This window comes from Chiloscyllium punctatum, chromosome X, assembly GCF_047496795.1.
Source record: "Chiloscyllium punctatum isolate Juve2018m chromosome X, sChiPun1.3, whole genome shotgun sequence".
NCBI classification, from domain to species: Eukaryota; Metazoa; Chordata; class Chondrichthyes; order Orectolobiformes; family Hemiscylliidae; genus Chiloscyllium; species Chiloscyllium punctatum.
The window spans coordinates 15,525,811-15,550,430 of NC_092791.1; the positions used below are offsets into that span (position 1 = coordinate 15,525,811).

Sequence of the window (24,620 nt, forward strand, 5' to 3'; positions counted from 1 at the left end):
GAATCAGACAGCACATGATAACTACTTTTGGAAAGACACCCTACAAGTAATAGATGATTGTTGACTTCAGGAGGGCATGGAGCGACCATGCTCTGCTGGACATCAATGGCTTGCGTGGAGATTGTGAAGAGCCCCAAATATCTTGGCATCCACCTGGCAGAGAATCTCACTAAGACCCTCAACACCAGCTCCATAGCTGAGAAATCCCAGCAATGTCTCTACTTTCTATAGAGGCTGAGGAACACCCACCTCCCATTTCACCCATCCTCCCCACATTCTGCAAGGGTTCACTGAGAGGACCCTGAGCTGCTGCATCACTGCTTGGTTCAGGAATTGCACCATCTCAGATTGTAAGATGGAGAGGATCATCAGGGTCTCTCTTCCCTCCATTACAGATGTTTACACCACACGCTGCATCTGAAAGGCTAAGAGCATTGTAGAAGACCCCACACACCCCTCACTGAAAATCTTCTCCCTCCTGCCATCTGGCAGAAGATACTGGAGCATTCGGTCTCACGGCCAGACTGTATCTTCCCCTAAGCCACCAGGCTACTTAACACTATACGATCAGACTATTTTCCACCTGAAATTCTTTGCACAAACTTTAATATTTATTGTTTGAGCAGCAATTCAATGTTCATTCTTTTGTTACATTGTAATTTGCGTGTTTTGCACTTCTTATACAAAGGGCAGCATAATGTGCATAAGTGTATAGTTTGCGTATAGTACCTTGGTCCTGGAGGAACACACTCCTTTTTTATTGTATTAGTTGTATATGGGGAGAAATGATAAATAAAAGCTACTCTACTTGATTCCATTCCCTCAAAATTTGACCTTTTACAATATTATTCTAAAGAAAAATGTCATAATCGATGCCCTGTAAATCAAGACTTGTATTTTATGACTAAATGCAAATAACTGCAGATGCTGAAGTTCTGAAACAAAAAAAGTGGATAGTCTGACAACATCTGTAGAGACAAAAACAGGTGACATTTTAACTGCAGTGACCCTCTGTCAGAACTGTCACTGAACTCGCCAGACCTACTGCGTTTCTTCAGCACATTGTTTTTGTTTCCTGTATTTTATGAGCTGACTGTTTACTTCGATTTATGCTTGTAATTTTGTAGAAATTTACTAATTAGAATGTCACGTGATATTGAGACATCAGTAGTGACACGAGGCTTCAAACAACTTCAGTTTTGACGCAAAGATTAAAATTCCACAGATTTTGTCTCAGTAAGGCAAATTTCCAAATTTCCACACAGATCATAATTAATTTCCACAAAAACTGCTAGAATGAGAAGCAACTTTATCAATTAAACATGTTTAACTAAAAAATCACAAACCTTCCATTAAACTTTGCAGCAACCTTCTCTTCCCCTCTGGGCTCCCTTGACATAGGAAGTTTGGCATATTGTCTTTTCATTTTACTATTTTTTTTACTTGCATAAACAAACAATGTCAGTCACTCTCATGTGGTAATAGTTACTATTTTGAAGCAAGGTTGGTAATGACCAAGTTTGCTTTAAATACAGGAAATAAATCTTTGCAACAAATCAGAATATAGGAATGGGATGGTGAGACAGATGGATACAATCGAACTAAAATCCTCAAGACAAAAACAAGCTTGGCAAAGCTTTACAGCTGCAGTGAAAGTCTGGCCAGAAGCTACAGTAAATGTTGGGATAGCAAGTGAAGAAAAACAATAAAAGGTCCAACTTGAAACTTGACAGACCAGAAAATAATTATAGCACTTCTCTGATATTTAGTAAGTACAATTTATTTCTTAGCAGTTTCCCATAATAGCGAAAGCTATATAGACTACAGAGTTACAGACTAAATACATTTTGACAAAACACTACAATTGAAATATCAATTTGTAAAAAGAACAGTCCATTTTTAAAGGATTGCCGAGAATTTGTTTTACTTTTAAGATACTCTGCTGACTGTTGTAACACATGAAAATAAATCAAACTTTCTTGGGACAATATGAGCCAGAAGGTAAGTTTCTCAAAGGTCATACCTCACTACCCATTAAATCAGTGATAGGAAGACCTAATTATTGTAACAGATATACTCATGCACATATGATAAGCCACTAGAATTTTCAGTTCATTTATTTTCATGGTTTAAAAAAATGGATTCCTTCATGCTCCATTGAAATGAATTTCAGGAAAGACTGACAACATTTTCAGGTAATACTGCAATTTTCAGAACGTATCATGAATTCTTTGAATGTCACTGGAAGCTTCTAGTGTGATGAAGTGGGAGTGAGTCTGGATGATTCCATGGCAGTAATAATTCATCTGAGCAATCAAAAACACTGGCTTGTTTCAAAAATAAGATTCAAACTCTATTTAAAAATCTAATTTTTAGTGTGCTGAGAACAGGGAATGTACAGCACAGATGTATGTCACCAGCATTGTACACAGCTAGGCATTCTCAACTTAAAATAAGAAAATATTAACAAAAATGAGCAAATATGCAATAAAAAGCCACATTTTAAGGAAAAAGTATACATTGACCTCCTGCCCTCAAGCCATGCAATTCCCTCATTCATAACACCTGCCATATTTATCAGATTATCAGGGCCAATTTGAACTCCATGCAGCCAGAGAGACTGTCTGGGCTTCGATTTCAAAGTGTGGCACTTCCCATTCCATGTGTGCTCCAATCCTGATCACCATTTTGTCCTTTATGCTTGGCTGAATATTCAGGACCTTGTTCAATGGTACAGTTCAGCTCCTGTAGCAGCTATTAGACAATGATTGTAATTTCTGGCTACGATAAGCTGGTATATCCAGTTTTGCTCAGGGCAGGCCCGAGAGCTCTCCTATTTGAATGGAGGCTGATAGCTAAAAACCATCCTTATTAAGTCATCTAATCCTTACAGGATAACACTTTTACACCAACTTGGTAAAAAGGAAGTAGCTGAGTTTAGGGACAAGAGGATTTTACTGTCTAACCAAAGACAGGCTGGAAGGATAGGGTTAGGTGATTCAGCACCCAGTTTTACACTTGCCTCATTTCAATTGACAGAAAAGAACATCAAGCTGGTATCAATTCATTTGCAACTGTTCTTAGCCTGGTGGTAAAAGCTCAAATCACACTCAACTGAATGAAGCACACAAACCATTCCACTGCTCTGCTCATACTAGGTTGGATGTATTGGCCCTTATATCCAGAAATGATCACTGCCACTGCAGGGAGCACATAGCACTGGCACAGTACCTGCCTTCTAAATGAGAATGGGTAACTTCACTATACATAGCCTGTACACTGGCATTGTCAATGTTTGTGGAGCCATGTACGCGATTCAGCTATTTGTCACCCTGCACATTAAATTGGTGGGAGGATCAGATGAATATGAAAACATGCGGGATTTGGCACTGAAGGGCAGATCACCATCAGCTGGTGTTTCCCAGAATTGGAAAAAAAAGAGTATAAACAAAAGAATAAGACTATCTGGATGCATTATAAGCAACAATGACGTGTTCCATTACCTGTTAATTTAATCTCAATTTGTATGCTGATTCTGTCAGGTTGCTATTCCCTTCAGTGACAAAGCAGAGAGCTCAAAATGGGCAAAAAAAAAACGTCCAGTAATTTCAATGAAATATTTTCTAATGTTTGCAGGAATTATTCAGAAGGCATAAGAAGAATATGAGAAGCTGGCTAGGAGTTTAAACGTATTGCTAAGTGGGCAGTTTAAAACATCAAGAAAAATCTCGACATTCTTCTTTGACAAGCAGTCACTGAAGATGGTTTTCATCAACCCCTAATATAGTCATCCTCCTCTCTGTCAACCTACTGGTAGTCCCAGCATTCCCCATTAAAAGGCAAACAAACATTACGGTATCATCCAATATTTTCTTTTATGCCTTCAAATGGAATTTCAGGATTAAGAACAGATGGAAGACATGAGGCCTTTCATTAAACAAACTATTGGCACTACTTTAGCAATGACAGCATTAATATTAGTGACTATCCAGAACAGCTACTATTTGCCCCAATAAAACACTATACAGAGAAGGCTCAATTCTCCCAGAAACAAAGATTAGACACATGCTTTATCCACTCATTTCCTCAGCATAATGAGGAGCGGATTCCTCAGGTAATATCTGTTCCTCATCTAGCACCTAAGCAACTACTGGCTACTCACTAAGGCTGGTGTTTCAAATTCCAGGTTATAGTGTACAAGTAGCTGTTGTCCACTATGTTAACCACTTGAATCATGACGTTGACTTTAGCAAAGTCTAGACAGTATTGATATGATGCAGCTATTGTAGCAGTTCAATTGTAACATTAAGAATTTGATGAATTTCAAGTACTGTAGATCACAGAGTAGAAGACAACCCCATTTTCCCAGAGCCAAATACATGTTTAGGCTTAGAGTTGGCATTCAAGCTGATCCACTTTTCTACTAAGAATTGTACTCGCATTAGGAGTTGGTCTTCATTTTTCACCTCATAAGTCAACACATGGGATCAAGCAGTTGGCATAGACTGTGTCACCATGATGAAACAATTGAAGGTGAAAGCATGCACATAAAGAATAGACATACATGGTGACTGAAGAACAGAAATGGGTCTTCTAGTAAAAATTTGCTAACTTGTCGATTAACTATGCTGTAATGTCAGAGTTTGTGAAGTGAAATAAACTGGTGCAAGTCTGGAAGCAGGAGTAATCCGCCCTGAGGGAGATGTCCAAGACTAAACACACCTGAGAGTGGGGACCAGCCAATGGTCTGGTGTGGAGCATGTATCAACACAGTCCCTTGAGTTCTAAGAATGGCTAGGTCATCACCAGAAATGCAGGTGCTATAGTCTTATCAGACCATAGGGCTACTCTCTCATTCAAGAGATATGACTGGTGATGGTTTAATCTCAAGGTCATCACATCAGAGGCGAGGGGAGAGATTGAGAAGTAACCTCAGTGAGTGCAGATGTTGAATCAATGTTGTTGGCATGCATATACATGCGCTTAAATCAAACTGAGTCCAGCAAAAACCAAATCAAACACAATCCAGCAAAGATTCAGAGCAACTGCTGGTGTAGCCACTTCATGAAGTAAAAATGTCTAATGACCAAGATTGCTCAGAGATAATCAAAAGGCCTTGATGCAAAAACAACCAGTTTCATAATCAGACAGCAGCAAAAACATGCAAAACCATGGATGCAAAACCATTGTGATATGCCCAACAACTGAACTATTGAATAGAATGGTGCAAAAACAGTTCTAGTAAAAACCACAAGACATGAGAATGATTCATGGTAGTACCAGCCTGCACGGCAAATGGAATAAAATTAGAGGCTATGGTAACTTTCAAGTGAAAAGCATACCAAAATCAAGTTCCTGCAGGAATTTCTGTACATGCCCGTGACTCTGGTCAGATGAAGTGGAGCTATGGTTTCATAAGATTGGAGCATAGATCCTGATAGCCTATATAAATTATACAGCTTTTTGCTGCAGAATGTGCTCAGATGGCATAAATCCAATAACGTTAAGAGGCATCTGTGAGGAATTAACACCAAGGTTGTAATTATACTGTGGGTGGAATGTGTGGAGTCCAACCTTTGGACGTGCGCATCAACAAGCCAGTGAAGAATCATGTTTTTGCAAATGGAATAAGTGGATGGATGGATGGAGAAAAATAAATCTCCACAAAGAGTGGAAATATGCATGTTATCCCAAATGATGTTTGCAAACAAATTGTGGGATGCTATTAATGCACAAACTATCATCAGATCTTTCAAACGTTGCAGAATATGCAATTCAATGGGTGGAGAGGAAAATGAATTCTGGTGCAGAGATGATTCAAAAACTGAAAGCACTAAACTTTTCCAGACGAGGATCCTTCTGGTGAAGCCATAGCCGATGTGATTTGGATCAAAATGATGATCTCTTTGCAGAAGACAATCAATTTAACATTTAAAAAAAAACATTGAATGTGGATGAAGTGGAAGTAATTAAATCAATAAAACATGTCAATGATTTAATTTGAAATTTTTTTCTCATTTTAAAATGATAATCATCTGCACCAAACATCAGCTGTTCGCATTTTATGCTCGACATACAAGTCAGCACCATTTTTGGAAAGAATGAGAGGCTTCAAAGGTTGACTTGTACACTGTGATCTATGGTAACTGTACATTTGAACTGTGGCTAGTCAGCAAGCAATCCTCTAACCTAAAATGATCATTCATTTTAAAGAGTCTGCGTGCACATATTTGTGCCTGCAAATGGGTGTGCCAGTGTGCATGCCAATGTGCGTCCATCTGGGTCTATGGGTGTGTGTCTGTTTGGGATCAAGACAGCAGGATGCATTTCTGTATCTACAACCCAATAACAATCATGTCACTGTTAATAACCCCATTAAGTAGGATTTACGAAACAATCCCATTACAATACTAAAACTTTGAATTCTTGTTTTAGAAATAAACTCACAAGAAAGAAAATTTTAAGCTTGATATATTTCTGGGTTAAACAATAGGAGGTTTAACCCAGAAATCCTTAAATCTTCCCAATGTCATGAGTGGAAAAATTATATATTTGGACCGTGCAACAATTTTGCTATTCTGCAGGGTTATGGGGCAGGACAATATGACTACCTGCTTCTTGGTATCTAAACTATCAACATTTTAACAAAAAGGGACCCAAATGTCCAAAAGAATAGGGGAGTGAAAAACTCAAAACTCAAAAGCACTGCATTTTACTTACAACATAAAAACTGCATTGAATCATGTATGAGCTTTTACTTAGATTTCTCTCCTAAACAAATTCATTAGAGAGTTTACTTTCTTGACAGCAGTATAGTATCCCTTAGGACTCAGCTCTACACACAGCAATCAATGAAATGGTGTCTGGACCAGAAAGCCATACACAGCCCATCAAATAATATAATTGCCTCCTACTTCATTTAGAAATTGCAAATCTCATCATGATAACTATTACTAATTCGATCAGCTACAAGACATACCAAACCTTATTAACCAACACAATACTTAGTACACAAAGAATCATTGCGACATCAGCAACTTTGATGTGTTCTCCATTATTTGAAATATTACTATTTTCAGCGAGATTGGTTACTAAAGATGTCTGGATTAAAAAAAACTAAAATAGGAGGGGAGATTTCCTGGCTCTGTGCTCTCAGCCAGCTTACTGACTGTCCAGAGGTCAGTGCTCTCAGGTGCAATATCTAGGTGAAGGCCCAGGCAAATCTCTCCCACAGGCTGCTTTTGGGTGAAGTCCCAACAAGACAATCCCATTTTAAGGTTTGCTTCATCCTTAGGAGGAGGAAACTGGAAAACAAATAAGCAGATACCACTAAGAAACACCTTCATCTGCCAGGTCTAACAGGCTAGAACTCTTGCTACTGACATGATTTAACTGAAAGCGAAACACTAATATGTTCAACTTATCAATAGCAAATTAAGTTCAGCTCTTTCCCAAAGTCAGAAAAGGCTTGAAAACAGGACTGGAATGAGGTGCCTTTATGCCAAAAACCACTTTCTCACAGGGGTTGACACAAACATCAGATTTCAAGCTCCTGTCATGGGCTCACTTGCACATCTTCCTGTCCTGGGCCAATTCTCACTGGGTCAGCCTTTCTTCTGCTTTGCCTTACTCCTAATCGCACATTCGAACACATTGATTTTGGAACCTTCTAAATGAAAATGGAAGACAGAGTCTTGAAATATGGTGTCTCATAAAGATAGAACTTGGAATTTCAAACTTTTGGCTTAGCCACAGCCCAACTTGACAATATTACCACACTATACAATGGACCAGGGCTAAAGGCAGAATTATTTAGCAGGTAAACTGCTGATTGTAAAGAAAGAACAAAGCAAAACGTTGCATGGGCAGTTACTGTCTTCTCAGCATCAAATCTCCCAAAATTGGCACAAGATATTTCACAATTGACACAATATGAAAAGTAGCAAAACTCAACAAGGCATTGAACAAAATAGGGGCATGCTCACTCAAATTAAAGATGACAGTTTGTATTATTTGCAACAGAACCTAGGTAGTTTCAAATCGAGAGCATGGATGGTGTAGTATTAGCAATAATAGCGTAATTGTATACAATGAGCTTTATATTGGTCTGTGTAGCAGTGTCACTTTCCATTGCACACATCACCTCTTACAATACTGACACCAGAATCACCTCCACTAAAGATCAGAATTGTGGATTCTTTTGATCACATTAAACTTGCGAATGAGTACATTTCAGCATATCCACCAAAACTGATCTTCACGTGTGTACACCATATCCATTCTCGAGAAAATGCTGTGTCTTGCTCCAGGTGTTGCACTTCATTGTGATGGGGGCACTGCCGCTGATGGAGTCGCCATCACCTCTGTCTGCATTGTGGCGCCTTGGTCTAGAAAATAAATCACCATCTTTTAAAAGTATGTAACAGACACAGCATTTTCACCCAAGGTCAGTTATGGTCACTCAAGTAGATATTTGGAAGGGTTGTCTCATAGAAAAATCTCAGATGAAAGAGTTGAAGGTCTCATTCTCTGACTGTTCCATTGTAAATAAAAAGAATGTTTCACCCTACAGCTCAATTTCCCAATGAATTTGAAATCTATAGTGGAAAATCAAAGCTCACATTCACCAGAGACACTGCCTGGTATGAGTGAGCCCTGGTAGAACATAGAACATAGAACATAGAACAATACAGCACAGAACAGGCCCTTCGGCCCACGATGTTGTGCCGAACTTCTATCCTAGATTAAGCACCCATCCATGTACCTATCCAAATGCCGCTTAAAGGTCGCCAATGAATCTGACTCTACCACTCCCACGGGCAGCGCATTCCATGCCCCCACCACTCTCTGTGTAAAGAACCCATCCCTGACATCTCCCCTATACCTTCCACCCTTCACCTTAAATTTATGTCCCCTTGTAACACTCTGTTGTACCCGGGGAAAAAGTTTCTGACTGTCTACTCTATCTATTCCTCTGATCATCTTATAAACCTCGATCAAGTCACCCCTCATCCTTCGCCGTTCCAACGAGAAAAGGCCGAGAACTCTCAACCTATCCTCGTACGACCTATTCTCTATTCCAGGCAACATCCTGGTAAATCTTCTCTGCACCCTCTCCAAAGCTTCCACATCTTTCCTAAAGTGAGGCGACCAGAACTGCACACAGTACTCCAAATGTGGCCTAACCAAAGTCCTGTACAGCTGCAACATCACTTCACGACTCTTGAATTCAATCCCTCTGCTAATGAACGATAATACACCATAGGCCTTCTTACAAGCTCTATCCACCTGAGTGGCAACTTTCAAAGATCTATGAACATAGACCCCAAGATCCCTCTGTTCCTCCACCTGACCAAGAACCCTACCATTAACCCTGTATTCCGCATTCTTATTTGTCCTTCCAAAATGGACAACCTTACACTTGGCAGGGTTGAACTCCATCTGCCACTCCTCAGCCCAGCTCTGCATCATATCTAAGTCCCTTTGCAAACGACAAATGCCCTCCTCACTGTCCACAACTCCACCTATCTTCATATCATCTGCCAATTTACTGACCCACCCTTCGACTCCCTCTTCCAAGTCATTAATAAAAATTACAAACAGCAGAGCACCCAGAACTGATCCCTGCGGAACTCCACTTGTAACTGGGCTCCAGGCTGAATATTTACCATCTACCACCACTCTCTGACTTCGACCGGTTAGCCAGTTTTCTATCCAATCGGCCAAATTTCCATCTATCCCATGCCTCCTGACTTTCCGCATAAGCCTACCATGGGGAACCTTATCAAATGCCTTATTAAAATCCATGTACACTACATCCACTGCTCTACCCTCATCTACATGGTCTCCTCCATCATCCAAAGGCTTCAACATAGCTCAGACCGTTTGGATTGCAGTTCAAATTACAGGCTACTCATGCTAAGACAAAGACACAAATTAGTTTTTGGAAGTGACAAGCAGTGCAACTAGAATCTATAATAGGTTAATAATTGCCTTTATAAATTAAAAAAAACATTCTGTCCAGTTCACTCTTTAAAAAAATCCCTGAATCCTTTTACTATTTTGGATCTGGTAAATAGTAAAAGATAGTAAAAGATCCTCTTGGAAACAGCGACCATAAAATGGTAGAATTTAGCATTCAGTTTGAGAGGGAGGAACTCAGGTCGGAAACAATTGTGGGAAACTCAAATAAGGGTGATTACAAAGGAAGGAGGGCACAGCTGGCTGGAGAGGACTGGGAAAGGCAGTAAAGGCAGTTGAAGATTGGCGTTTAAGAAAATGGTTCATGATTCACAGTCAAGACATATCTCAGTGAGGACAAAGGAGATAAGCCAACTATGGTTAACCAGGGAAGCTCAGCATCAAACTGAAAGATAGAACATACAATTTGGTGAAGATTAGTGGGTTAGATGGTGGGGAAAGTTTAAAAAAAGACAACCAAGAAATTAAAAGAGGGAGAAGACAAACTTAGAAAATAAACTTGCAAGTAAGACAGACGGCAAGAGCGCCTTTCAATATATAAAAAGCAAGGAAGGAATCAACGTGAACACAGAATCCTTTGAGAGCGAGGCTGGGGAAAGAAAAATGGCAAAACTAGGAAATGGCAGAGGAGTTGAATGAATACTTTGCTTCAGACTTAGTAGCCTTACCTTGATCAGCATCTGGGAACTGGAACCAGAGAAGTTGGAGGAAGACAACAGCAGTTGGAGCAGGTAAAAACTTTAGTATGGGGCATTGACCTTGACCCGTGACATGGGGAGTATCATGGGAGCTGCACTTCATCACATCACAAGCTCAAACGTGATATTTTGGACAGAAGAACTCCTGATTGGTAAGTAGTGCTGAGGTGATTGCTTTTTCTTACCTTTAATTTCCATTTACCTTTTCATACTGATAAAATTAGTGCGACATCGAGGGCTAAAGGGCCTGTACTGCACTGTAATGTTCTATGATTTGACAGTAGTGCGATTTAGGCTAGTGACAGAGTCATATAGTACTGGGATTTAGAATAGTACCTCGACTGTGGTTTACAGAATAGTGCATTTATTGTTCTTTATTATTGTTCTCTAACATGAGGAACCATCTAGCTAGATGTAAATTCATTGAATAGAAATTTATTTTTAATTAAATAGTTGTGATAGGGTGAAAATGGCAGTTAGCAGGGTAGCACGTTTCTCCTGCGGATTGTGGGAAATCAGAGGTGGTTCAAATGTCCCTGACAACTACAACTGCAGGAAGCGTGTCTAATTGCAGCATCTGTCAGACCGCATGGATCGGTTGAGCAGCAGTTGGGTACACATAGGAGCATGCAGGATGGAGGAAGCATCAAAGAGAGCTTTAGAGATGTGGTCACATCTAAGGCTCTGGCAGATGGATGGGAGACCGCTAGAAGGGGTAGGCAGACAGTGTAGAAGTCCCCTGTGACTATCTCCATCTTGAATAATTCTACTGCTTTGGATACTCTTGGCAGGGATTGCCTGTCAGGGATGGTAACAGTAGCAGCCAGAGTGGTGACAGCACAGCTGGTCCTGTACTACAGTAGTGAGGGTCAAAATGCAGAAGAGCAGTAGTAATAGGGGACTGTATAGTTAGGGGCACATATGTTTTTGTGGCTGCAAGAGACTCCAGAATGGGGTGCTGCCTCTCTGGTGCGAGTGACAAAGATATCTCTGAGCAGGCGTGGGACGTTCTTGTAAAAGAGCATGAGCAGACAGAGGTAGTGGTACACATTGGTACTAATGTCACAGGCAGGAAGAGTAACGAGGTCCTGCAAAGTAACGTCAGGGAGTTAGGTAAGTTAAATTTAGGTAAGTTGAAAAGCAGGGCCTCTAGAGTTGTAATCCTGGGATTACTCCTTGTACCAGGTGCCAGTGAGGCTAGGAGTTGGAAAATAGGACAGTTAATTATGTGGCTAAAGAGCTGGTGTAGGAGGGAGGGATTCAGATATATGGAAAACTGGGGTGCCTTTCAGGGCAGGTGGGACCTGTACAGGAAGGAGGTTGCACCTAAACTGGAGGGGAACAAATATCCTGGCAGGGATGTTGCTAGTGATGTTCAGAAGGGTTGAAACTAGTGTGATGGGAGTGGGGGGGGGAGAAACCAGAGCAGGTGGTCAGTCAGTGAAATGACTGAGGAGGAGAGTAAAACCAGATAGGCGAAGAGGAAGAACAGATATGGGGAGGCGACTGAACATGGTGGAACTGGCAGTCTGAAGTGCATTTGTTTTAATGTGAGGAGCAAGACAGGTAAGACAGATAAACTTAGAGCTGGGGTAAGTGCATTTAACTATGTTGTTGTAGTAATTAGAGACTTGGTCGAGAGAGGGACAAGACTGGCAGCTGAACGTTCTGGGATTTAGATGGTTCAGATGAGATAGAGAGTGATATAAAAAAGGTGTGGGAGTTACGGTACTGATTAGGGAGAATATCACAGCTATACTGAGGAGGTCTCATCTAGCGAGGCCATATGGGTACAGCTCAGGAATAAGAAGGGTGTAATCACTTTGATAGGCCTTCCAAAAGTCAGTGGGAGATATGGATCTGTGTATAGATTATGGAAAAATATTATCTAAGACTCCCTTGGTGCCAAGAGCTTGGATGAGGTAGATTTGTTAAGTGTGCCCAGGTGACTGTCTTGAAGCATTATGTAAATAGGCTCAGTTAGGGAATAGAACCGGGCCAGATGAGTGAAGTTTCAGTGAGGAAACATTTTGGGAACAGTGATCATAATTCTATAAGTTTTAAGCTACTTCTGGATAAGGATAAGCATTGCTCTTGGGCGAAAGCTAACTATCACAGTATTCGGCGGCAGAAAATGGAGAATGTAGATTGTGGGCGTCTGTTTGAAGGTAAATCCTCATTGTCATGTGGGAATCTTTTAAAGGCCAGTTTATTAGATTAGTTTAGATTCCCTACAGTGTGGAAACAGGCCCTTCAGCCCAACAAGTCCACACCGACCCTCCATAGAGTAACCTACCAGACCCATTCCCCTATCCTATATTTACCCCTGACTAATGCACCTAACACAATAGGCAATTTACCACGGCTTTGGACTGTGGGAGGAAACCCACGCAGACACAGGGAGAATGTGCAAACTCCACACAGACAGTCGCCTGAGGTTGGAATCGAACCCGGGTCCCTGGCGAAGCAGCAGTGCTAACCACTGAGCCACTGTGTTGCCCCAGAATCCCGTGAAAATGAAGGATAAGGATTGCAAGGTATGGAAGCCTTGGATGACAAAAGAAATTGTGAGCTTAGACAACCAGAAAGAGGTGGTTTAGGAAGGTGAAGACAGACAGAACCCTTGAAGAATATAAAGAAAGCAGGAATGAACTTAAACAAGGACTTAGGAAGGCTAAAAGGGGCCATGGCAAACAGGACTAAAGGCAGTCTCAAGGTGTTTCATACATATATAAACAGCAAGTGGATAGGGAAGGAAAGGGTAGGTCCACTCAAGGACAAAGGAGGGAACCTATGCATGGAGCCGGAGGAAGTGAATAACAAATATTTTGCATTGGTATTCACAAAGGAGTAGGACATGATGAATGTTGAGTCTAGAGAGGGGCATGTCATTGTAGGGCACATCAATATAAAGGAGGTGATGTTGTGTGTTTTGAAAAGCATAAAGATAGACAAGTCCCTAGGACCTGATAGGATCTATCTCAGAAAGCTGAGGGAGGAAACTGCTGGGCCTTGTACAAAATCTTTGTATCCTTATTAGTCACAGGACAGGTCCCAAAGGACTAGAGAATAGCCAATATTATTCCTTTGTTTAAGGACAGCAACAATCCAGGAAATTACAGGTCAGTGGGAGGGAAAGTACTGGAGAATATTCGTAGGGATATCATTTTTTTCACATTTGGAAAAAATATAGGCTTATTAGTGATAGGCAACATGGCTTTGTGCAAGGGAGGTCATGTCTTAAACTCGATGGAGTTTTTTGAGGAAATAACAAAGATGATTGACAAGGGTAGGGTGGTGGATGTTGTCGACAGGGACTTTAGCAAGGCCTTTGATAAGTTCTCTCAAGATAGGCTGATGCGGAAGGTGAAGTCACATAGGTTCTGTGGTGAGCTGGTAAGATGGATACCGAACTAGCTTTGTCACAAAACGCAGAGAGTAGCAATGGAAGGGTGTTTTTCTGACTGGAGATCTGTGACCAGTGGTGTTCTGAAGGATCCTCTGTTGTTTGTAAAATACATGAACGATTTGGAGAAGAATGTAGGCGGTCTGATTAGTAAGTTCCAGACAACACAAAGGTTGAGGGAGCTGCAGATAGTGAGTAGGATTGCCAGAGGATATAGGTCAACTGGAGACTTAGGCGGAGAAATGGCAGATGGAATTTAATGCAGACAAATGTATTTTGGGAGAGCTAATGTAGGAGGGATGTATACAGTAAATGGCAGAACCCTTAGCAGCATCAACATAGAGAGGGATTCGTGTGTATTGGTCCACAGTTCCCTAAAAGTGGCAACACAAGTGGGTACGTGGTCAAGAAGGCGTATGGCATGCTTGCCATCACCGGTCAGGGCACACAGTATAAAAACCGGCAAGACATGTTGTAGCTGTAGAGAACTTTAGTTAATCTCATTTGGAATATGGGGTATATTTCTGGTCGCCACACTATCAAAAGGATGTGGGGGCTTTGGAAATGTTTACCAGGCTGTTATATGATTTGAAGGCTATTCGTGAGGACAAGAGATTGGTCATACTAGAATTGCTTTCATTTGAACGTCAGAGGCTGCGAGCAACCTGATGGAAGTTTGCGAGAGGCGTTGATAGTTGGAGTGTTTTCCCCTGGGTAGAAATATCAATAACTAGGGGACATGGGTTTAAGGTAAAAGAGAGCAAGTTTAAAAGATGTGAGAAGCAGGTTTTTTTTTACACAGAGGGTGATAAGTGCCTGGAATGCGCTGCCAGAGGTGGTGGTGGAGGCAGACATAACAAAAACATTTAAGATACATAAATAGGCAGGGAATAGGGTGATACAGACAGCTTGGCGGCAAAAGGCAAAAGTTTAAGGAGGCATAAGGTGTCAGTGCAGGCTTGGTGGGTTGAAGGGCCTGTTTCTGTGCTGTACTGTTTGATCAGTGTTCACAATATTAGATACTGACAGCATTCCAAAAATAATCAAGGAGCATAAGGAGGAGATGAAATAAATACAATAACTACCACTAGAGAAAAGGCATTAGAGTAACCAACAGGACAGTTTCCTTTAGAGTCATAGAGATGTCCAGCACAGAAACAGACCCTTCGGTCCAACTTGTCCATGCCCACCAGATATCCCAACCCAATCTAGTTCCACCTGCCAGCACTCAGCCCATATCCCTCCAAACCCTTCCTATTCATGTACCAATCCAGATGCCTTTTAAATGTTGCAATTGTACCAGCATCCACCACTTCCTCTGGCAACCCATTCCACACACGTACCACCCTCTGCATTAAAAGGTTGCCCCTTAGGTCTCTTTTATATCTTTCCCCTCACCCTAAACCTCTGCCCTCTAGTTCTGTCCTCCACCACCACAGAGAAAAGACCTTGTCTATTTACCCTATCCATGCCTCTCATGATTTTATGAACCTCTGTAAGGTCATCCCTCAGCCTCCGACACTCCAGGGAAACAAGCACCAGCCTGTTCAGCATCTCCCTAAAGCTCAAATCCTCCAACCCTGCCAACATCCTTGCAAATCTTTTCTGAACCCTTTCAAGTTGAACAACATCTTTCCGATAGGAAGGGGACCAGAATTGCACACAATATTCCAACAATGGCCTAACCAATGTCTTGTACAGCCACAACATGACCTCCCAACTCCTGTACTTAATATTCTGACCAATAAAGGAAAGTATACCAAACACCTTCTTCACTATCCTATCTACCTGCAACTCCACTTTCAAGGAGCTATGAACCTGCACTCCAAGGTCTCTTTGTTCAGCAACACTCCCTAGGACCTTACCATTAAGTCTTTCTAAGATTTACTTTCCCAAAATGCAGCATCTTGAAATTATCTAAATTAAACTCCATCTGCCACTTCTCAGCCCACTGGTCCATCTAATCAAGATCCCGTTGTAATCTGAGGTAACCTTCTTCGCTGTCCACGACACCTCTAACTTTGATGTCATCTGCAAAGTTCCTAACCATACGTCTTAAGCTCACATCCAAATCATTAATATAAATGATGGAAAGTAATGGACCCAACACCGATCCTTGTGGCACTCCACTGGTCACAGGCCTCCAGTCTGAAAAACAACCCTCCACCACCACCCTCTGCCTTCTAACTTTGAGCCAGTTCTGTATCCAAATGGCTAGTTCTCCCTGTATTCCGTGAGATCTAACCTTGCTAACCAGACTCCTATGGGGAACCTTGCCGAATGCCTTACTGAAAGCCATATAGATCATGTCTACCTCTCTGCCCTCATAAATGCTCTTTGTTACTTCTTCAAAAAAACTCAATCAAGTTTGTGAGACATGATTTCCACACACAAAGCCACGTTGACTATCCCTAATCAGTCCTTGCCTTTCCAAATACATGTACACCCTGTCCCTCAGGACTCCCTCCAACAACTTGTGCACCACCACCATCAGGCTCACTGGTCTACAGTTCCCTGGCTTGTCCTTACCACCCTTCTAAAACCACGTTAGCCAACCTCCAGTCTTCCGGCACCTCACCTGTGACTATCGATGATACAAATATTTCAGCAAGAGGCCCAGCAATCACTTCCCTAGCTTCGCACAGAGTTCTAGGGTACACCTGATCAGGTCCTGGGGATTTATCCACTTTTATGTGCTCTCTGTAAGTTCCTTGAAAGTGTTGCTATCTCTGAACTCCACTAGCCAGTCACTTGCTGACACTGAATAAAACTATTGTCTCGTTTGACTCTGAACTGAGTTTTGAACTTCGTCCCCTACATGTCACTGAAACCAGCTACTTCCACTTCAGCAATACATCCACTTTCCAAGCTCCTCCATCATTGAAACATTCATATACTCAGCTGAAAGAGGTGCCACTTCCCTTTTAATCCCCGTGATCACCTAACAACACTGACCTGCGGCTCTTCAATCTCTTCACTTTTGTTTTTAAAATCACTCAATAACCATTCTCCACCCTTTCAACATAATTTAAGAACATAAGAACTAGGAGCAGGAGTAGGCCATCTGGCCCTTCATTACTGATCTTTTTGTGGCCTCCGCTCCACTTATCTGCCCTCCCACCAGAAAGCTCAATTCCTTTAATGTTCAAAAAATTAGCTATCTTAGCTTTAAAAACATTAACAGAGGAATTCTCAACCACTTCATTGGGCAGGGAATTCCATAGATACACAACCCTCTGGATGAAGAAGTTCCTTCTCAATTCAGTCCTAATTTTGAAGGTATGCCCTCTTGTCCATTTTCACTTGCCAGTGGAAATATCCTCTCTACTTCTATCTTATCTATTCCCCTCATAATTTTATAAAATCTCCTCTCATTCTTGTAAATTCCAATGAATATAAGCCCAGTCTACTCAGTTTCTCCTCACAAGCCAACCCCCTCAACTCTGGAATCAACTAGTAAACCTGTACCCCCCCCCCCCCTCCAGTGCCAGTACATCCTTTCTCAAGGAGACTAAAATTGCACACAGTACTCCAGGTGTGGCCTCACCAGCACCATATACAGCTACAACATGACCTCAATCCCTTTAGCAATGAAGGACAAAATTCTATTTGCCTTCCTAATTACCTGTTGTACCTGCAGACCAACCTTCTGTGAGTCATGCACAAGGACACCCAATTTACTTCAAACTTGTGACACCTCCTTTACCCTTCACATCTGTCTGTGGCTTTTTGAACATCTGCTCAATCTGCTTTTCCACCCCTTCATCATAGTCTACTGCTCAAGAACCTTCTCAACCAAAAGCAGTGTTGCAACAGGAAAGCTTTCAAACACACGTTCAAATCACTCACATGGCTTGGCCATTCTGTAAGTTAAATCCTTTTGTTGACTCCCCTCTCTCACCCACCCACCAACGCATAAGCAGGCCTTTTTAAAAAAAAGGCATTGATATCATGCAGGTTGCCGCACTGTGAGCAGACTGACAAATTCACTAACTTTCTCTGCGACGTTGGAAATGGTCACCATGAAACACTCCCAGTACAGGGAAAGCACAGGGTAAGATACAGAGTAAAATCCCATCAACACAATCAGATAGACAGCCAATTAAACAGCATGTCTGATGAGTTGCTACTTAAAACAGGTAAGAGTATTCAAAATTAGGAGTTTTCTAATAAAATTCAACTATAGGAAATTGTGTTAAATGTCAGACCACAATACCGAACACTTAACCTTAATCTGTTGGGGCTACAATGTAACACATGGGTCATAGAATGGAAAACCTCTAATTTAACAAATTTCAAAACTCCCAGCAATGTGCAAAACTCCAATATATGCCTCAGTCCATGAACAGAACAGTATGATAATCTACTGTAACACATGCCCCCATATGAGTTAGGATTGCACAATAAACAATGATAAAACTCAGTCCCTCAGTGTGAAAGGACAGTGCGATAACCCACTGTACCACCCAGTCCCTCAGTGTGAAAGGACAGTGTGATAACCCACTGTCCCACCCAGTCCCTCAGTGTGAAAGGACAGTCCGATAACCCACTGTCCAACCCAGTCCCTCAGTGAGAAAGGACAGTGTGATAACCCACTGTATCTCACAGTCCCTCAGTGGGAAAGGACTGTGTGATAACCCACAGTCCCACCCAGGCCCAGAGTGTGAAAGGACAGTGTGATAATTGACTGTACCACTCAGTCCTAGAGTGTGAAAGGACAGCGTGAGAACCCACTATTCCACCCAGTCCAGGAGTGGGAAAGTACAGTGTGATAACCCACTGTCCCACCCAGTCCCTAAGTGTGAAAAAACAGTGTGGTAACTTACTGTTGCACCCAGGCCCACAATGTGAAAGGTCAGTGTGATAACCCACTGTACCACCCATTCCCTCAGTGTGAAAGGACAGTCCGATAACCCACTGTTCCACCCAGTCCCTCACTGTGAAAGGACAGTGTGATAACCCACAGTCCCACTCAGTCCTAGAGTGTGATAAGCCACTGTCCCACCCAGTCCCTCAGTGTGAAAGGACAGTCTGATAACCCACTGTTCCACCCAGTCCCCCAGTGTGAAAGGATAGTGTGATAACCCACAGTCCCACTCAGTCCTAGAGTGTGATAACCCACTGTCCCACCCAGTCCCTCAGTGTGAAAGGACAGTGTGATAACCCACTGTCCCACCCAGTCCCTCAGTGTGAAAGGATAGTGTGATTAGATTAGATTACTTACAGTGTGGAAACAGGCCCTTCGGCCCAACAGGTCCATGCTGACCTGCCAAAGCGCAACCCACCCAGACCCATTCCCCTACATTTAGCCCTTCACCTAACACTACGAGCAATTTAGCATGGCCAATTCACCTGACCTGCACATTTTTTGAACTGTGGGAGGAAACCGGAGCACCCGGAGGAAACCCGCGCAGACACGGGGAGAAGGTGCAAACTCCACACAGTCAGTCGCCTGAGGCGGGAATTGAACCCAGATCTCTGGCGCGGTGAGGCAGCAGTGCTAACCACTGTGCCGCCGTGCTGCCCACTGATAACCCACTGTCCCACCCAGTCGCTCAGTGTGAAAGGACAGTGTGATAACCCACTGTCCCACCCAGTCCCTCAGTGTGAAAGGACAGTGTGATAGAACAGTGCCCCACCCATTCCCAGAGTGCGAAAGGACAGAGATAACCCACTGTACCACCCAGTGCCATAGTGTCAATGGGAAGCTCCCACATGCATTGAGTTAATTTTTAATTTTACTATTCTCATACAGATCTTATTGCTCTTGCAACAGTATAGGTTATGTTCCTTTCTCTCATTCTGGAATAGTGATGTAATGCAGAAAGGAATGATACTGTCTACAGGTCAGTGTCATATTTCTATGAATAAATTTCACATTGTCAGGATTACACATGTCTTAATAGGCCCTCCTCCAAACATACTTGCCATCTAACACAACATAACAATAAAATGCTGACCATCACTTCTCACCTTGCAACGGACTTGTATTCCCCTGCATGGCGGCTACAATGGCAGGGCTCTGAGCAGCTGCTGACGTTGGGATGGAAGTTAGAGACAAGGAAGGTGGGATGGTGTTTCCGGGTATGTTAGGATGTACAGAGCTAGGCAGATCTACAGGCAAATGTCCTGGCAACCCTATACACATGTTGCCAGGGCCACCCCCAGGCATGCTACTGGGTAAATGACCATGCACTTGGTTTGGCATGCTAGCAGGGAGGTTAGCTGGAACATTTTCTGAGATGACACTACCCATGCTACATGCAATAATGGCTGGCACAACAGAAGGCATACCAGCAGCCATATTACCAGACATGTTCGCAGGCATGCCAACAGGCATGTTACTGGGCATCAGTTGATTTGGAGCTTGTTGACTTGGAAATGGTGGCTGACCTGCAAGAGAAAAAGCAACTTCTAATTTTTGTCCATGGCAAATCAGCAGATTTTTTTCAAAAAGCATTTTCAATACTTACTGGACAAACTCTAAACAGTTGGCACTTCCTCCCAGTATGCCAAAAATATGCAGCAGTTGAAATGGAAAATTTATTAAACCCATATTAACTGCAAAACAGAAAAAGTTCTCACTGCAATTTGAAGCGAATTCAAGGCCTGCGGGCTCTTGAAAAGCCAGATCTCAATATGTTAATGAAAAACAGAAATTGCTGGAGAAACTTTGATGGTCTGGTAGCATCGACGGAGAGAGAAACAGAGTTAATATTTTGAGTCTGGTTATGACTCTTCTTCAGATCTTAGGATGTTTGGTGGGGGGGCGGCAGGGGGTGGGACAAGAGAGAAAACTTTAGGCGAGTGAGAGAATTCAAAGGTGTGGGAATCAATTCATTGAGGGGGAAAACCAGAGCTCGGGGTTTGTTAATTCCACTGATAGCAGCAACTCACTAAAACTGCACTGATGACTAATGATGGCAATTCAGACATCTCTCATCATGTACACCAATACAAAAACTCACTGACAGTTTATAATTTACAGGTTATAATAGATATATCCCACCTGCAATTAACAGTAATCCACTAATCTGCTGACAGTCAACCCTGAAAGCATAGCCAGAATTCCTCTGCACTGGACAAGATATAGTTAACCTCACCAATCAATGGTATTTCCAATAATCTTACCTCTCCTTACCTCCTCAAACTCTGGCTCCATGTGAACTGGGAGCCTCAGCAAAACCTAATTCATTTTTCGATCTCATGTCAAAACTGTCAGCAGAGAATAACCCAAATCATCGTAGCGCTCATTCAAGGGCAACGAGCTTGGTATTTGGGGCATTTCACACAGGGAACAATCCTAAACTCAGCCCAGCACCAATATACCTGAACCATTCTCTGGACTCAACTATTAAAAAAGAAACAAAAGAAGGCTGCCCCCCCCCTCCCAGTGTTGGTGCCTCATTTACCCCCATTCCCTCGAATCTTGACACACATCTTTACAAATATTTATCTTTTTCCTACTGAAATGAAGTTTGTTTCTATCACATAACCACAAAATGATTAAGTACACCACCTGTAAGCCCTTCATGCTGGACCCATGTCCATACTGCCCACTTGAGTCACAATCACCAGAAACCCCTGCTAGCATTCATTACCTGCTTTCTACTTCTTCCCCTCATTTTCCCCAGTCTCTTATCTCTTCCTCGCTCCCTGCTCTCCATTTCTAACAAAACAAAAGCCGGCTAAAAGAGGGAGAAATTATATGTCTTTGCAGTCATTGTCTAATAACAAGTACACTAAAAGGAAAAGAGTAGTTGAAGTAAACACTGGCTCCTTAGAGGGCAAGACTGGGGAACTGATAATGGGAAACAAAGAAATGGCAGAGATTTTGAACAAGTATTTTATTGCTGTCTTCACAGTAGATGACTTAAAGCGCATCCCAAGAACAAAAGAAAATCAAGAGGCAAAAGGGAGAGAGGAACTTAAAACAATGATGATCACTATGGGAAAGCTTTTCCGTCCTTGCAGTGTGTTCCTTCTGTCACACACCGGTTACAAATATCCACATCACTGCTTTGCACCATCACCTTGCTCTTTCTCTCTAACTTTCCAAATCTCCCTTCACCTGAACCCTTCCCTCGCCTACCGTTTGGTTTAAAGCATACCCTGCAGCTTGAGTTATATGGTTTGTCATGACGCTGAATCATACAGTACAGAAGAAGCCCTTCTGCCCACCAAGTCTGTACCATCAAAGCTACACTAAATCTACACAAGAGTCATTTTCCCAAACTAGGCCCATAGCCTTGAATGTTATGATATTTCAAGTGCTCATCCAAGTACGTTTTAAAGGTCACTTGTCATAACTAATCTCCCAGGCAATTCATCCCACACCCCCACCACATTCTGGGTGAAAAACTGTTTCCTCAAATCTGCTCTAAACCTTAAAAGTACGGCCCCTTGTTATTGACCTTCCAACTAAGGGGAACACAGCTGCTTTCTATTCACCCTGTCTATGCCCCTCGATCTTCTACAGCTCTATCAGGTCTCCTTAACCTTCTCTCTTCTAAAACAAAAACTTGAGTTCATCCAGCCTCTCTTCACAGCTGAAGAGATGGACTTCAGTATGGCTTTCAACAAGGTTCCTCATGGTATACTGGTTAGCAAAGTGGAATACAGAGAGAACTTGCCATTTGGATAGAGAACTGACTCAAAGATAGAAGACAAAGGGTGGTGGTGGAGGGTTGCTTTTCAGAGTGGAGGCTTGTGACCAGTGGAGTGCCACAACGATCGGCGCTGGGTCCACTGCTTTTTGTCATTTATATAAATGGATGTGAACATAGGAGCTATGGTTAGTAAGTTTGCAGATGACACCAAAATTGGAGGTGTAGTGGACAGCGAAGGAGGTTTCGTCAGAGTACAACAGGATCTTTCTCAGATGGGCCAATGGGTCGAAGAATGGCAGATGGAGTTTACTTCAGATACACGCGAGGTGCTGCACTTTGGAAAGGCAAATCAGGGTAGGGCATATACATTTAATGGTCAGATCCTGGGGAGTGTTGCTGAATAAAGAGATCTTGGAATGCAGGTTCATAGTTCCTTGAAAATGGAGTCGCAGGTAGATAGGATAGGGAAGATGATGTTTGCGCTTAAGAACATAGAACAATACAGCACAGTATAGACCCTTTAGCCCATGACATTGTGCTGAGCATTTACCTTAGCCTAACATCAACCTAACCTACACACCCCTCAATTTACTGCTATCCATGTGCTTGTCCAGCAGTCGCTTAAATGTCCCTAATGTATCTGACTCTACTACCACCACTGGCAGTGCATTCCACGCACCCACCACTCTCTGCATAAAGAACCTACCTCTGATATCTCCCTTATACCTTCCTCCAATCACCTTAAAATTATGAACCCTCGCGACAACCATTTCTGGCCTGGGGAAGTCTCTGGTTATCTACTGTCTCTAAGCCTCTCGTTACCTTGTATACCTCTATCAAGTCACCTCTCTTTCTTCTCTCCAGTGTGAAAAGCCCTAGTTCACTCAACCTTTCTTCATAAGACATGCCCTCCAATCCTGGCAGCATCCTGGTAAATTTCCTCTGCGCCCTCTCCAAAGCATCAACATCCTTCCTATAATGAGGCGACCAGAACTGGACCCAATATTTCAAGTATGCTCTAACCAGATTTTCTAGAGTTGCAGCAAACCTTGCGGCTCTTAAACTTAATCCCCCATTAATGAAAGCCAAAACACCTGGGTGGCAACTTTGAGGGATCTATGTACGTGATCCCCAAGATCCCATTGTTTCTCCACACTGCCAAGAATCCTGTCTTTAACCTAGTATTCAGCATTCAAATTCAACCTTCCAAAATTAATCACTTCGCATTTATCCAAGTTGAGCTCCATCTGACACTTCTCAGCCCAGCTCTGCATCTTGTCAATGTCTTGTTGTAGCCTGCAACAGCCCTTGACACTATCTACACCACCACTGACCTTTGTGTCATCGGCAAACTAACCCACCCTTTCACTTCTTCATCCAAGTCATTTATAAAAACTACGAAGAGCAGATGCCCAAGAACAGATCCCTGCGGGACACCATTGGACACCGACCTCCAGGCAGAATACTTTCCATCCACTACCATCCACTGCCTTCTTTCGGCCAGCCAATTCTGTATCCACACAGCCAGATTTCCATGTATCTCATATCTCCTAAGTTTCTGAATGAACCAACCATGGAGAACCTTATCAAATGATTAGATTAGATTCCCTACAGTGTGGAAGCAGGCCCTTACGTCAAACAAGTCCACAATGACCCTCAGAAGAGTAATCCACCCAGACACATTTCCCCCTAACTAATGCACCTAACACTATGGGTAATTTAGCATGGCCAATTCACCTAACCTGCACATCTTTTGGAATGTGGGAAGAAACCCACACAGGCACGGGAGAATGTGCAAACTCCACACAGCCAGTTGCCCGAGGTAGGAATTGAACCCGGGTGAACCTGGCGTGGTGAGGCAGCAGTGCTAACCACTGAGCCACCGTGCCGCTCCACGGTGCCTCACTGAAATGCACATACACCATG

The 24,620-nt window shown here is 42.5% G+C and overlaps 1 protein-coding gene across 8 annotated transcripts in view; it reads right to left on the reverse strand.

Moving 5' to 3' along the window:
* Window positions 1–1,754: 1,754 nt before the first annotated feature.
* The window catches only part of LOC140471202 (SWI/SNF complex subunit SMARCC2-like), a 170,231-nt gene continuing 147,365 nt past the window's right edge, over window positions 1,755–24,620 (reverse strand). For 6 of the 8 annotated variants that reach the window (XM_072567113.1, XM_072567110.1, XM_072567112.1 and 3 more), the window contains 2 exons: window positions 20,380–20,478; window positions 1,755–8,387 (listed from right to left, as the gene is read on the reverse strand). In XM_072567113.1, coding sequence (XP_072423214.1) covers window positions 8,320–8,387; window positions 20,380–20,478 — 167 coding nt within the window. In that variant the 3' untranslated portion in view covers window positions 1,755–8,319. The remainder of the gene's footprint in view (window positions 8,388–20,379; window positions 20,479–24,620) is intronic. The other 2 variants (XM_072567114.1, XM_072567111.1) reach the window with 1 other exon arrangement.